The sequence below is a fragment of the Dasypus novemcinctus genome, chromosome 19, assembly GCF_030445035.2.
Source record: "Dasypus novemcinctus isolate mDasNov1 chromosome 19, mDasNov1.1.hap2, whole genome shotgun sequence".
In the NCBI taxonomy this organism is placed as follows: Eukaryota; Metazoa; Chordata; class Mammalia; order Cingulata; family Dasypodidae; genus Dasypus; species Dasypus novemcinctus.
The window spans coordinates 22688039-22702153 of NC_080691.1; the positions used below are offsets into that span (position 1 = coordinate 22688039).

Here is a 14115-nt window from a genome sequence, read left to right on the forward strand (position 1 = left end):
ATGGACGATCTCCGCACGGTCCCGGCCAGGCAGCTGGACAAGTTCATCGACGACCACCTCCAGCCAGACGCCCGTTTCCGCCAGCAGGTCAAAGAAGCCATCAACGTCATCTGCACGTTCCTGAAGGAGAAGTGTTTCCAAGGTGCTGCCCACCGCATCCGGGTGTCCAAGGTGGTGAAGGTGAGCCCGCCGGGGAGGAGGGACACGGAGAGCCCGGCGTGGCAGGTGGAGGGCAGGGCTGAGGGCTGAGGGGCTGGTTGTCTCCGCTCTGTCTGCACCCACCGCTGGTTAAAGCAGATCCGGGGGTGCGACCTTACAGCTGCGCTTCTCACAGGGGCCCTGGGGGAGGTTTAGGGACGTGTGCTCTAGGCCACGTCCATTTCAGAGATAGGGAAACCGAGGCGCAGCTTTAGCAAGCGATTTGCTGAATTAGTGGCCAGGCTGGGGACTCACCATTTCTGTCGTATCACGAGCTGGTTAGGAGTCTTAGACCAGAGAGCGGCCCCTGGCTGTGAGACCTTGGGAAAGTCACTTAACCTCTCTGGGCCACAATTTCCTCATCTATTAAGTGGGGATGATAATTCCTGAGCAGATCAAGTAAAATAATGTGTGCAAAGCCCTGGGCACAGGCCAGTCTGGGATAGATAAGGTGGTAAAGGGCAGGGCATTAGAACACAGAATATGGGACAAGGTCACTAGGGTTTGAATCCTGTCTCTGCCATCAACAAGCTGTGCAATTGAGCTGCTTACACAGCCTCTCTGAGCAGCTCCCATCCATAAAACGGGAACTCCTAATAGTACCTAAATCGTAGAGCCATTGTGAGGGCTGCACGCTGACCCACATGGAGCAAGGCCTGGCCATCGTAAGCGCTCAATCCTGTTAGTGAACGTTCTCCTCATTTTACTTAGGGAGGCTCTTCTCAGTGTGTGCTCGTTATGATCCTGGTCATCTAGGGTGGCTCCTCAGGCAAAGGCACGGCCCTCAGAGGCCGCTCTGACGCCGACCTCGTCGTCTTCCTCGTCAATCTCACCAGTTTTCAGCAGCAGTTGAACCAACGGAAGTTGTTCATCGAGGAAATCAGGAGACAGCTGGAAGCCTGCCAAAGAGAGAGAAGGTTCCGGGTAGAGTTTGCAGTCCGGAGTTGGTGGGAGAACCCCCGTGTGCTCAGCTTCGTGTTGAGGTGCCCCCAGCTCCAGGAGGGGGTGGAGTTTGACGTGCTGCCAGCCTTTGACGCCCTGGGTGAGTGCCCCCTGCCACGAGGGGCCTCGGCCCCGTCCTGTGACCGCACGAGAGGCCTTCTTGCGTTCCCTTTCCTCGTTTCTGAGCAGAAATCTCCCACCGTTGGAGGGTTTTATCAACACGGGGCATCCCTTTGAAGTGAGGGGAGATTTTAGGATCTCTCCAGGGGCAAGAAGGAACAAGGGAGAGGCACTAAACAGCAATCTGGCTCAATTTGGGAGCAGATGCAGCTCAAGCAGTTGAGCTCCCGCCTCCCACACGGGAGGTCCTGGGTTCAGTTCCAGATGCCTCCTGAAAAAACAAGAACAAAACCACAAGCAAAACAAATGATAAAACCAACTCAGGGAAACCGACGTGGCTCAGTGGTTGAGCACCGGCTTCAAATAGGTGAGGTCCCAGGTTCAATCCCCGGCTCCAGTACCTAAAAAAAAAACAACAACTCAATTTCGGGACACAGAGTTTTCTTCTAGAACAGGGGTTCTTAACAAGGGGTCTATGGGTTTGAATTTAAATTTTAAAAAACCATGTTGGTGCGGGTATGACATCTCTATTAAAGAATACCCAGTATAGTGTGGACTTAGTAAGAGGACTGTGGTTTCACCTGACTGGCAAAGGGGTCCGTGGAACAAAAAAGGCTAAGGACCCGTGTTCTAGAACATCTACAAGGCTTGCCAGAGCCACTTAAGGCAAGGTGTGTGAGTCATGCCTTTTAAGAATGGGGCAGGGTGGATCTGGTTTAAAGTCAGCATGTTCATTTCATTTTTCTTCCCAAACAAGAGGACACCTCATCAAATTTTTCCTGAGTGTTAGGGTATATTTATCCTACAGGAACATTTGAACAGGAAATATAACTTCTCAGAGGCTCAATTTCCACATTAGGAAAAGTGAAAGAGGCTGGGGTGTGGTGGGAGCTCTGGGACCCTGTACCTAGCAACGAATTTATCCTGAGGGCGAGGGCGGCCGGGGTGGAGTGAGGCGGCCGCTCAACAGCTCACCCACCGCTCAGTAGCTGCTGAGCACCTGCCGGGTGCCGGGTCGCCTCACAGCCGGGAAAGCCGGACAAGGAATGGCAACCTGAGAGCCCGAAGGTAAAGACAAGGTCAGTTTGGAGTGATATGTGCTGTGAGAAAAACGAACCAGAGTGAGACGGTGAAGAACCATGAACGTTGACAGGCTTTTTCAGGCAGGTAATGAGGGAGGGCTTCCCAGAGGAGGTGCCATTTGGGCTAAGGCCTGAAGGAGCCAGTCATGGGAAGAGCTGAGCGGTTCTGGAAAAAGGAGAGCAGTGAGTGCAAAGGCCCTGAGGCAGCGTTGAGCTTGGCACATTGGAGGGAGAGGGAGAGGGCCCGGGTGTAAGAGAGCAAGGAGAGCAACAACGCTTGGCACATTGGAGGGAGAGGGAGAGGGCCCGGGTGTAAGAGAGCAAGGAGAGCGGGGCAGGCGGGGGCAGGCAAAGGTGGCAACCTGGATTTTATTCTGGGCAACAAGAGAAGCAGGAACAGGCAGGATCAGCTTTCCAAAGACCCCTGTCCCCAGATGCTGGGTGGAGAATGGGCCTCGGGGGAGCAGTGAGGAGCTGCTGCCCCAGGCCAGACGGGAGATGATGGTGGCCTGGATGGGGCAGTGGCGATGGGGAGGGGAGTGGCCCTCAGGCCTCCCGACCCCGCCTGGGACCCGCGGCCCTCCCACTGCGCCCCACGGCCAGCGAACTGGGCTCCCCGGCGGCTCACAGCTGTGGGTTTGTCCCCAACAGGACAGGTGACTAACGGGTACAGACCCGACCCCCAAGTCTACGTCCAGCTCATCCAGGAGTGCACCGAACAGGGGAGAGAGGGCGAGTTCTCCACCTGCTTCACCGAGCTGCAGCGTGCCTTCCTGAGGCAGCGGCCCACCAAGCTCAAGAGCCTCATCCGCCTGGTCAAGTGCTGGTACCAGCAGGTGTGGGCCTCCCGCAGCAGCCCCAGGGCCCTGCCCAGGCTGGGAGCCAGGGGAGGGGGGAGAGGAGGGCAAGAGGGAAAGGGAGGAGGAGGGAGGGGAGAGCAGAGCGGAAGAGGGGGAGGGGGAGGAGGGCAAGAGGGAAAGGGGGGAGGGAGAGGAGGAGGGGGGAGAGGAGAGGGGGAGAGGAGGGCAGAGAGGAGGGGGGGAGAGGAGGGCAGAGAGGGAAGGAGTGGGGAGCAGGGATGGACAGGTTGAGAGGAAGAAGGAAGGAGAGAAGAGAAGAGAAAGGAGGAGAGGAGGGGGTGGGGAGAAGGGAAGGAGGAGAGACAGAGGAGGAGGCGGTGGACGGGCGGGGTGGGGGGGCAGGAGAGAGAGGAGGAGGCAGGGAGAACACAGGCAGGGCAGGGGGGGGGCGGGGCGGACAGCACAGGAGGCAGGGAGGCGGGGAGGGGCAGGACCCGTGCCTCCTACCCCTGAGTCCTCCCATCTCAGGCAACGGCCCCTGTGGGCTTCCAGTGGCTCCACCCAGAAGCCTTGATCGTCCTTGACTCCCTCCCCATCCAATGACGTACCCAAAGTACAGCCGTAATTCACCAGCTGTCCCCAGCCCGTGACCCTCACCCTGGCCCAGGCCAGCACACGAGGCTCACGGGACCCCCTCTACCTCTCCAAAGCCTCCTCTCTCGCCCTCGCTCCCAGCCACACTCTGCTCCTGGCTCCTCCAAGAAGGAAAATCTGCCCTCCCCCCCCCCGGCCCCTGCACCTTTCCCTCTGCCTCGAAACCTCGTCCCCCAAAGGGCTGCCCAGTTCCTCTCTCTCATTTCTTTTAAATCTCAGCTCAGATACCACCTCCTCCGAGAAGTCTTCCCTGATTATCCTAACCTACCACACCCACCCATCACGCTCCACCCCCTTTAAGCTGCTTTAGTTTTCCTCACAGCGCTTAATTAACACTGATCTAGTTTATGTCTACTTGCCTATTTAGAGTCTGTTTCCCCCACCAAAAGAGGTGGGTGAATTAAGGGATTTTTGTGTTCCGTTCACTGTAGTATATCCAGAACTTAGGGCAGTGCCCGGCATATAATCGGTGCTCAAGCAATAATTGCCATGAATGAATGCAGAAGTGAATGCTCTAACTACACGCACACACACGCACAGGGCGCACACTCTGTTCAGGAGGTGGGTCCAGGGTGTTAATGTGCTCAGATCCCTCATCCACCCTCTTCGAGGCTATCCCGCCTCGAGCCAGCAGCTCAGTCCCTCTGTGCTTTCTGTTTTCTCATTTGCAGAAAGAGCAGTAGGCTTGGCAATGGTAAGGTACCTAACAATTGGTCCTCATAAATGTAGCTTCTTTTAAAAAGCTAACATGTATCATGTGCTCACCTCGTGCCAGGCTCCTCAATGCATTTAATATTTTTCATGTAATTCTAAATGCCCTGTGCCTTGTTTCGTCCTCACAGGGATTCCGGGAGCTAGGTAAGGGGAGGTGTTACTGTCAAACCCATTTTACAGCAAGAGAAACTAAGGGTGAGATGGCTCATTCAGCTAATAAGTAGAACAACTAAGACGAATTTGGGTCTTCTCACTCAAGAGTTTACCTGAGATAATAGATGATCAATATTTATTTGCTTGATGAAAGATTGAAAATAATTGGAGATAATATCTCTAATTTGAAAACACCACTTCTGGGTAAAGCAAGACAATCATTTAGCCGCTAGTCATCTCAGTTTGATGTTCCAGGTATTTTAATCATGTGTCCTGAGCATTTTAGAACTTACAACAGTGGTTCTCAGCAAGAGCGGCACTGCCGCCAAAGATGTCTTGGAAATTCACAAGGGCATTTGGTGGACATGGAGATGGGGCAGGAATGCTTTCTCTATTTAGTGGAAAGAACCCAAGACTGTTAGTTTTTTACAATGAGCAAGACAGTCCTGAACAGCAAAGAAGTGTCTTTCTCAAGTCCAACCTCCTCTAAAAAAATACAAGGACCTTCCAATACTTTAACTCCTCTTACCTCCACCACCTCAACGTATGTGTATTCTTGTCGTATATTTCACGTCTCTGTATATTTTCAAATTCCTCAAAGTATATTGTGTAACACAGCCGATGTTTATGTAATCTCCGCACATAATTACCACTTTTTGCACTATTAATTTTTCCCTGCATCACTAACCTTCCATCTGGGATCACTTTCCTTCTGCCCAAAGTCCATCCCTTAGGATTTCCTTTGGTAATGGTCTGCGAGTGGTGAAGGCTCTGTTTTTGCTCATCTGAAAGTGCTTTGGTTCTCACCTTCGTTGTTGGAGGATTCTTTGCTGGGTCTGTGGTCATTTCAGCACATTGAAGATCTCATTCCGCCTTCCAGCATCAGCCTTGAGAAGTCAGTTGTCAGTCTAATCGGTGCTGCTCTAGAGGCTATCTGTCTTGTTCTTTGGGCTGCTTTTAAGAGATTTCTCCATGTCTGTGTGTTTGCTTAGTTTCACTCTGATGTGTCTAGATAATGACTCCTTTTTATTTGTCCTGCTTGGGGCTCTTTGAGCTTCTCAAATCTGGAGATGGATGTCTTCCATCAATTTTGGAAAATTTTCAGCCATTCTCCTAAAGTAATTTCCCTCCTTTCTCTCCTTATAGCCTGGAATTCCAAATACATGCACGTTAGACTTTTCACTCTGTCCTCTATAGCTCTACCTTTTTTTGTCTATTTAGTTTCCTTTTATTTTTTTCTTTCCAGGTTTTATTCTGGATAGTTTCTTCTGATCTACTTTCCAATTCACTGATTTTCTCTTGAGCCGAGTCTAATTTAGTCCAATTTAGCTCTAATTTGCTATTGAGTTGTTAATTATAATTAATATGATTAATATCTTCTTCCATAAAGTATTTTTGTTTGCTTCTGTGAGGCTCCTGGGGACACTCTGGTAGTTTTTTAGTTAATTTTCTTATTAGCCTTGCTAGGCGGGTACTATTATTAGCACTCACTCTGAAGTTGAGAAAACTGAGTGAGGCTCTGGGAGTCTAAGTTGTCTGCCCAGAATCAGACAATGGTGAAACCAGGATTCAAGTCTACATCGGTCAGAATCCAGAGCCCAACCTCTTCACCAGGGGTCAGCCAACTTTTTTGTAAGGGGCTTGATAATGAACGTTTTAGGCTTTGTGGGCCCCACGGTCCCTTTCACAGCCCTCAGCTCTGCCCTCTAGCATGAAAGCAGCCGTGGACCATACGTACGTGAATGGGCGTGGCTTTTTCCAGTAAGACTTTATCTACAAAGACAGGACTGGATTTGACCTGCAGGCGGTCGTCTGCCGATCTCTGCTCTTAACCATGCACCACACCATACACCAAGCCCTGCGCGTCACACAAAAACCAGACAAACCCATTTTCCTGGTTGTTTTTCCTCTTTGCAGTGTAAGGAGGGCCTTGGGAAGCCCTTACCACCACAGTACGCTCTGGAGCTCCTGACAGTCTATGCTTGGGAGCAAGGATGCAGGAAAACAGAATTCGTCACAGCCCAAGGGTTTCAGACTGTCCTGGAATTAGTCCTGAACTATAAACAGCTTTGCATCTACTGGACAGTGAACTACAACTTTGAAAACCCCTTTATTGGACAGTACCTGAAGAGTCAGCTGAAGAAACCCAGGTACCGTAGCCCCACATGGCTCAGCTCCCCAAATACGTGAACCCCTAGATACAGCTAGGGTTCCTTAGAAATGGAGAACGGGGAGGGCCCCACATTTACTGAGCATCTTGTGTCGCCAAACAGTGCTTGGCACTTCGTTACTGCCGTCTAACCTCACTCAAACAACCACCTCCGACCCCGTGAGGCAGGCGCTATGCTAACCTCATAGACGAGAAAAGCCGAGGTTGTGAGAGGTAAGGAGCTTGGCCAAACCTTAACAGAGAATAAGTAAGGTAGCTGGAACTGGAACAGAAATAACAGCAGCAGCAGTAATCAGAGCTGCTCCTGCGCTTGGCAGGCTGACTGCAGGGCTAACGCACACCAGCATAAGAGTAAATATTTTTATTGTTATAACTGACATTTATTGACCCCTTACTATGTTCCATTTACTGTGCTGAGCACTTCACGTCCCTTGTCTCTCTCCTAGCGCCACACCTTTGAGGTAGGCATGCTCAACGCTCTCCATTTCACAGATGAGAAAACTGAGCCTTAGAAAGGTCAAGTGACCTGCCCATGAGCATGCCTCAAAGAAAGGGCAGAGGTGGGATTTGAACCCACGTCTGCCAGTCCCAAGTGCCAGGCTCTTTCTTCTCATGCCCACTGCCCACTGTGGGGCAGGACGCAGCCCCAGGGAGCAGCGCCTGCTGCACCAGGAGCATCTCGGTGCCCGGGACACAGCCCCAGCTCCTCACCTGTCCCTCTCCCAACCTTCTCCTCCAGGCCTGTCATTCTGGACCCAGCTGACCCCACAGGAAACGTAGGTGGCGGCGACCCAGTGGGCTGGAGGCGGTTGGCACAAGAGGCCGAAGACTGGCTGAGTTACCCGTGTTTTAGGAAATGGGACGGGTCTCCAGTGGGCTCCTGGCCTGTGCCGGTGAGATTTTCCGCCTCCTCCCCCTCGTGCATTCCCCCACCTACCCGCCCACTCTGCACGGCTTGGGACACATGGGATCTAGCTGGAGACCTTTCTCCCGAGAAATTGCTCCTTGCTGGAGACCTCCTATATTCGTGTAGTTACAGGCTCTGCTCCATATTTGATGGTCATTTGGGTCCCAAACAGTTGGTTCTTGGAATTCTAACTTCCCTTGTGCAGAGCTCATTCTTTACTCAAAGCTGCCTTGGCCGGGGGTAACTCTTTAGACAGCCCCAGTTGGCTCATTCTAAGGAGGAAAATGCACACTAACAACCACCTTACTGAGCCTCTGTTACGTGCTCAGGCGCTGTCCAAAGCCCTTTAATATATGTCAGCGCGTGACATCATCATGACCACCCAATGAGGGATGTTTTCTCTCACTGAGGCTCAGAGAGCTGGAGTCACTTGCTCAAGGACACATCCAGGGAGCGGTGGAACGGGGGTTCAAACGCAGTGGACTCCAAAGCCAGTGCTCATTCCACCGCACTAGACTTGCCCCCAGTCAAATTCACTTACCATCTGGCAAACAGGAGGCTCAGAGCAGCTGAGTGACCTAGGCCCTGCCACACGACCTCTGGTCATGCCTCTCCCAGGAGGGGGTCCTTCCGAGGGGCCGCTCTGAAGCCGGGGGACTGGGGGTGCTGTGCGTGGGTGGGCCCCCCAGGACACAGACTTTGAGGGGGAGGTCAGCATGCAGGCTCTGCCCCGGGCAGCGCCCTCGGAACCTTTAGAGAGCGGGGGGACGAGGCAGGACGGGCACAGGCGGACGCCGAGTCACAGTCAGGCCCCCGCAGGGCCTCAGCCGACTCCAGGGGACGCCCGGGGCTCGAGGGGCCCCTGGGAGCTGCCCTGCAGTGGCCCGAGGTGCCGGGCCTATCTTCCCTCACTCGGGTCAACTCAGGAAGGGGCGTGCCCCCTGCATGGCAGCTGGGGTGGTCCCCGAAGCGGGGAGACGGAAGGCTGGCTGCTGGCTGCGTTCTCGGCTGCTGGTGCCAAGCCCCCCGCTTAAAGCAGAGCCCCCAGAAACGCCCCCTGAGAACCAGCCCCAAGGGGGGAAGACCAGTTCTCTAACGTGGCCTCGGGTTCTGTCCTCAGGTGGCAGTCTGTGGACCTGAAGAAGACAAGTGGGCCTGCAGCATCCTCTGAACTCCAGTGCCACGTGGGCCCCTGCGTCCAGACGGGGCAGAGGGCTGCCCCAGGCCCCAGGGAGTGGGCCTCCGATCGGGGATCCAGGCCACCTGAGCCCTGCCCTGCCACCATTCAGTGCTCTTTCTCCTCTCCTAGATAGCATCCTCTCCCACCCTCAACTCTGGAGACATAGAAGAGATTTAGACAAGAGAGTAGAATCCCAGGCCCGACTTCCTTTTCTGTACCATGCAAAAGAGTTCTGGTCCAATTCATTATCAATAATAATAAAAATAATGGAAACCATTCGTTGGATGCTAATTAACAGCAAGTACAGAGCTATTTGTATGTTTATCGCATGTACATGCAGATCAGTATATGTATGTACGTGTGCGTGCATGTGTGTGTTCATTGATTCAACTGGAAATGTTTGTTGAGCACCTGCTATGTGCCACACATCGTTCTAAGCCTTGGGAAACACAGCAGTGTACGAGGCAGACAAAATTCCGCATCCTTGAGGAACTGACGTTTGAGAAGAACATTTCAGGGGTGGTCAAGTTAGGATCCTTCCCGTTTTCCTAGTTCATGTAATTCCAAGACAAACATCTTGGTTCATAAACCTTTGTCCCTATCTCTGATTATTTCTCTAGGAAAGACTCTAAACCTCCCTGTCCAAGCCAGTGGCCACCAGCCGTGCGTGGCTACTGGACATGTGTCTGGTCCAAACAAGATGCGCCAAGGTTAAAATCAAGACTGGGTTTCAAAGAGTTAGGACAAAAAATATATATATGTCCAATTCTTGATGACTCATACTGTGGACTCCATGCTGATATGTCAAGTTAAATCGAAATTATTTCATCTGTTCCTTTTTGCCTTTTTGCTGTGGCTAGAAAATATAAAATCCCCCAGGGGGCCGGCATTAGACTTCTGGGCGGCGCTGCCCCAGAAAGGGAGTCGCCGGCTGAAAGCACACTGTGTGCGCCACCGTGCTGCCCTGGGTGCTGGCCACAGCGCCCCCAGGGTTCTGAACTGTGAATCCTGCCCCAGCACCCGGCTTGCTCTGGCCGGGTGCTCACCTGAGCGGCTTTGACGTCTGCATCCCTGGGACATGGGCTTATTATCCTCAGAGCCATCCATCAAGGACCTTGAGGGTCTCCAAGGTCGCCGCGCTGCCCAAGAGCAGATTCTGAGGTGGACCCTCCTCCGCCTCGCCCTGAAGCCGTGCTCCCCACCTCGGTGCGGCGTGAGGTTCTCGGTTCACTGGCTTCTGAGGTTGGATTTCCCACCCGGCGGCCTCGGGCCGCGCTGTTCTCCATGAACTTGACCCACGGCCTTGCCGAACTTTCTCCAGCCTGCACGGCCGTCTGAGGACGCCCTCCCAGCTCGCCCGCCTCCTTCCTTCTCAGGGTCAAGCTTGACCCCCGTCTCCCCCAGTCCCTACCAGCTCCTGCCCCGTTTCCCTCCACACAGGGGTCCCCTCTAAGAAACTCCTGGCACGCTTCCTCCTCTCTCAGCCTCCGTTTCGTGGAGATGGAGGACCCAGGCTGTGCCCACTGCCTCCTCCGCCAGCTTGAGGGCAGTTGTGCCGTGTTCAGGGACTCCTAGCTGCACGCGAGAACGGGCACACGCCCTGCCAGCTGCAGCTTGTGACGTTTTCTCCAACACTACCTGCCTACGGGGCACGGGCGCGGAAGCAGCTACTGCGTCCCGGCCTCTGCACCCTCCCTCGCAAACCTCACTCCTCCCTCTCCCCCAGCCCTCCTACCCTCTCCCCAGCCCACCTACCACCAGCGCAGAGCCAAATGGCCTGCTGCACCGCGGGCGTGAGTGCCGTTTCTAGTTTTCGTATTAAAAACAACAAAAAGAAAAGGGGGAGGCAGTACTGCAGCGGCCGTGCACGAAGTGCCCGTCATGTGCCGGGCACCCTGCGAGGTGCTTTACACTAAACGGAGGCAGCAGGGAACTGAGTCCCTCCTGGCACCTGTGGGGAGGTGGGGAGTGAGCTCAGGGCTAGAGGGAGAGGCTGACAGGGGGCCCCTCAGAGGGTGAGGTTCCAGCTTCCAGATGTTCAGGAGAGAAAAAGAGCTCAGGGAGCTGCCCAGAAGCAGAGAAAGTGAAGCTTCACTCCGAGCAGAATGCTCCGACATTGTTCCCGGATCGCCCAGCTCTAAGAGCCAGAGCTGGCATGGAATGGAGCTGACTGGCAACTGAGCTCCTTTTCCCCAGTCCCCACTCTAAGGAGTGCCTCCACCTGCACCTTCCTGGGGAACCCAGCCTGCCAAACAACCCTGAGAGTGGGCGCCAGGCAGAAGTGGTCCCTAGCGTGGCTGACACACCTTCCTTTCTAAAGCATAATTGTGTGTTTCCTCTGTTTCCCACCCCCCTTAGTTTTCACATAGTTGTATTGGTCAGCTACTGCTGCGTAATAAACCACCACAGAAATCTCACTGGCATACCACAACAAGCATTTATTTCTTATGCATCTATGTATCTGCAAGGGAGGCTCTGCCTTACTCTCAGGTCCAGCTCTTCTCAACGTGCCACCCATCCTCGTGGGACGAGCAGCTGACCGGGCTCCTTTCATGGCGCTCAGAAGCACAAGAGGTCCCACCCACTCCACCCACCACCTCTGCCCGTGTCTCACCCACTAATGTCCCGTTGGGTGAGAGCAAGTCACATGGCTGAGCCCCAAATTAAAGGGACAGAAAGTGCACACCAGCCCCCTTAGAGATGGGGGGAGGAGGCAGGGAGCACCAAACATTTTGTAGAACAATCTGAGCTATCACAGTAGTTAAATATATATATATAAATTTTATGAATAACATGCTTGTGGTTTAAAAAAGGAAAACAAAACAAAAGTGAATGAAATGAAGTAGAAGATGAAAATCAGTCTTCAGCTATCTCCATCCTCCCTCTCTCTCTCTCTCTCTCTCTCCCCTCTCCATCTGATTGGATTCCAGGAATGAGCCAACGGGTACTCTTCACGTTGAACTGGCAGCAGATGCCTTCAAGGTCCTACTTAGAGCTGGCCATTGGCCTTTCCCCTGGAAATCTGACAACCCCAAGCAGTTTTCTCAAAACCACTGGACCTCGTTACTTGGGTGAAGGGAGGAGGACACAGTTTAAGCGTGAACTTCTCTTGCCTCCTCTTCTTATTCTGTGAGACTCTGGACCTTGGGAGTTCTTTAAACTGAACTTAACCACACCCTCCCGGGGGTCTCCTCCAGGTCAGACAGCCCCTAGCAGGTGTTTCCTGGACACAGGTCTTCTGGACCTCAGAAGAAAGTCTTTAACATCCAAAAATATTACTACTTTCCGTATCCCCAAAACAACACTTGGCTTTTGGCATTAAGATGAGCAAATATGAATAAAGAAATCATTTTTTAAAAATATCTCCCATAGTCCCTCCTTCAAACCTGTTAAAAGGTTGGTCCCATCTTTCCGGCTTTTTCTATGACTCCACCTGTCTCTCTCTGTATATAAAAATAGGGTTCGACTGCCCATCCTGGTTTCTTTCCTGATTTTTCACTTTAATTTTTAAGTTTAAAAAAATGTTTCATTCTCTCTCCATGCTGACAGGTAAATTTTGGCATCACATGTAACAGCTGCTCCGTCTTCTACCACGCACGTGCCCCATCTGGGTTGTCTTCTGAGCGTGCTCCGTGATGATGAACAGTGGTACATTAGAACTTCTTACCAGGGAGATGGGCCAGTAATTAGGTGATTAATTGAAAAGTCATTTAAAAGGGGATATCATTTTCAAAAATGATGCATACACCCCTTTGTTTTATTTTAATTCAGTAAATACATATGTGCATTCATTCACTAGCATTCTTAAGATTAAATCAATTTTTGAATGGGCCTGTATTTGTCAGTCAAAAGGGTGCTAATGAAAAATACCAGAAACCGGTTGGTTTTTATAAAGGATATTTATTTGGGGTAGAAGCTTACAGTCACCAGGCCATAAAGCGTAAGTTACTTCCCTCACCAAAGTCTGTCGCCATGTGTTAGAGCAAGATGGCTGCAACGTCTGCCAGGGTTCAGGCTTCCTGGGTTCCTCTCTTCCCGGGGCTCGTTTCTCTCTGGGCTCAGCTGCTGTGCTCTCTCCACAAGGCCAGCTATAGACTATCAGGCGAAAGGCTCTGTCTCTCTTCCTGAGGTCTCCTTCTGTGTTTAATGGAGCCTTCTCTCCTTCCTCACATACCTGCTTCTGTGTTATTCCTTCCTGGGCCCCAGGATCAAAACTCTCGCTTATTCTCTTCTCTGCTGCGTAGTTTTCTCCGTGAGTCCTCACCCATCAGCAGGGCAAGGACTCAACCTCCCACTGCCATGGCCCCATCAAAGTCTTAATCATAATTTAATCATGCCCAGGTACAGACCAGTTTACAAACATAACCCAATATCTATATGTGGAATTCATAAACCATATCAAACTGCCACAGGGCCCCAAGACGGCTGCACATTCACCCACCTGCGTGAACCGCCCCAGCCCTCAGCCCGCTTCCTTCTAGAATCATCTGGGGAACTCTTAGACTCTATTGCTGACGGGGCCTGAATCAGATTCTCTGCAGGGGGAGGCCCCGGCAGGGGACCTTTAAAGCTCCTCAGGTGATTTTAATCTATTTTTTTAGTTTCAGTTTCTTGGAAGGAAAACAAAACCTTCACGATCTCAGCAAAGCCACGTGAGAACAGGCTCCTTCTGAGTTAATGTCTTTTCCCCCCAATACATTTACAACCTCCTTCCTCTTACCCAGAGTCACGGCAATTTTTCTAGTGCGTCGTCTTTACTAATCTTTCCAAAATATCGAGCTTTTTATCTACCTTTTTATCTAGAGCGCCTCATGAGATCAGGCAAAAACTTTCCTCCAGGTGAGCCCCCACCTTCTCTCCTTCCGCCGCCTCGCCCACGCCCCTCACTCCCCTTTTCTTGAATCGCGTGCACAAGCGTGGCCACCTCGGCGTGCTTCCAGGGAACCTGCCCCGAGAGGCCAGCCAGGGGCCCTCCAGGAGAGGGCGGCGGTGCCACGACTCTGCTGCTTAGCGGGGGGGTCTCACGACCGGGGCTTACCCCCCAAAACAATCGAGTGAGGACAGGGGAAACCAAGGCTGCGGGTGGGTGGGGAACGGGAACTCACTCGGGTCCCTCCCACGTGACCTCAAGGACCTGCCTGAGCCCGTCTGGGTTCCTCTGCAGCCGCTCGCCCTCACCAAGCCCTGGCCGGGAC

At 52.6% G+C, this 14115-nt stretch overlaps 1 protein-coding gene across 2 annotated transcripts; it reads left to right on the plus strand.

Annotated features, from left to right (window-relative positions):
* Positions 1-9196, plus strand: LOC101434635 (2'-5'-oligoadenylate synthase 1). Of its 2 annotated transcripts, none has more exons than XM_004448176.4 (6): positions 1-180; positions 955-1240; positions 2994-3178; positions 6581-6813; positions 7573-7726; positions 8861-9196. In XM_004448176.4, exons 1-6 carry the CDS (start codon positions 1-3, stop codon positions 8909-8911), a joined length of 1089 nt encoding a protein of 362 aa, XP_004448233.2. In that variant the 3' UTR covers positions 8912-9196. The 2 variants fall into 2 exon arrangements, with proteins under 2 accessions (XP_004448233.2, XP_071065898.1); XM_071209797.1 differs by having other exon boundaries at positions 1-171.
* Positions 9197-14115: the final 4919 nt, after the last annotated feature.

Bases quoted from the DNA above. Each gene is read 5' to 3' on its own strand.
- LOC101434635 (XM_004448176.4), top strand. From the start codon at position 1: ATGGACGATCTCCGCACGGTCCCGGCCAGGCAGCTGGACAAGTTCATC. The intron at 1,241-2,993 runs GTGAGTGCCCCC...TGTCCCCAACAG, and splicing joins GCCAGCCTTTGACGCCCTGG to GACAGGTGACTAACGGGTAC. The intron at 7,727-8,860 runs GTGAGATTTTCC...TTCTGTCCTCAG, and splicing joins TGGGCTCCTGGCCTGTGCCG to GTGGCAGTCTGTGGACCTGA.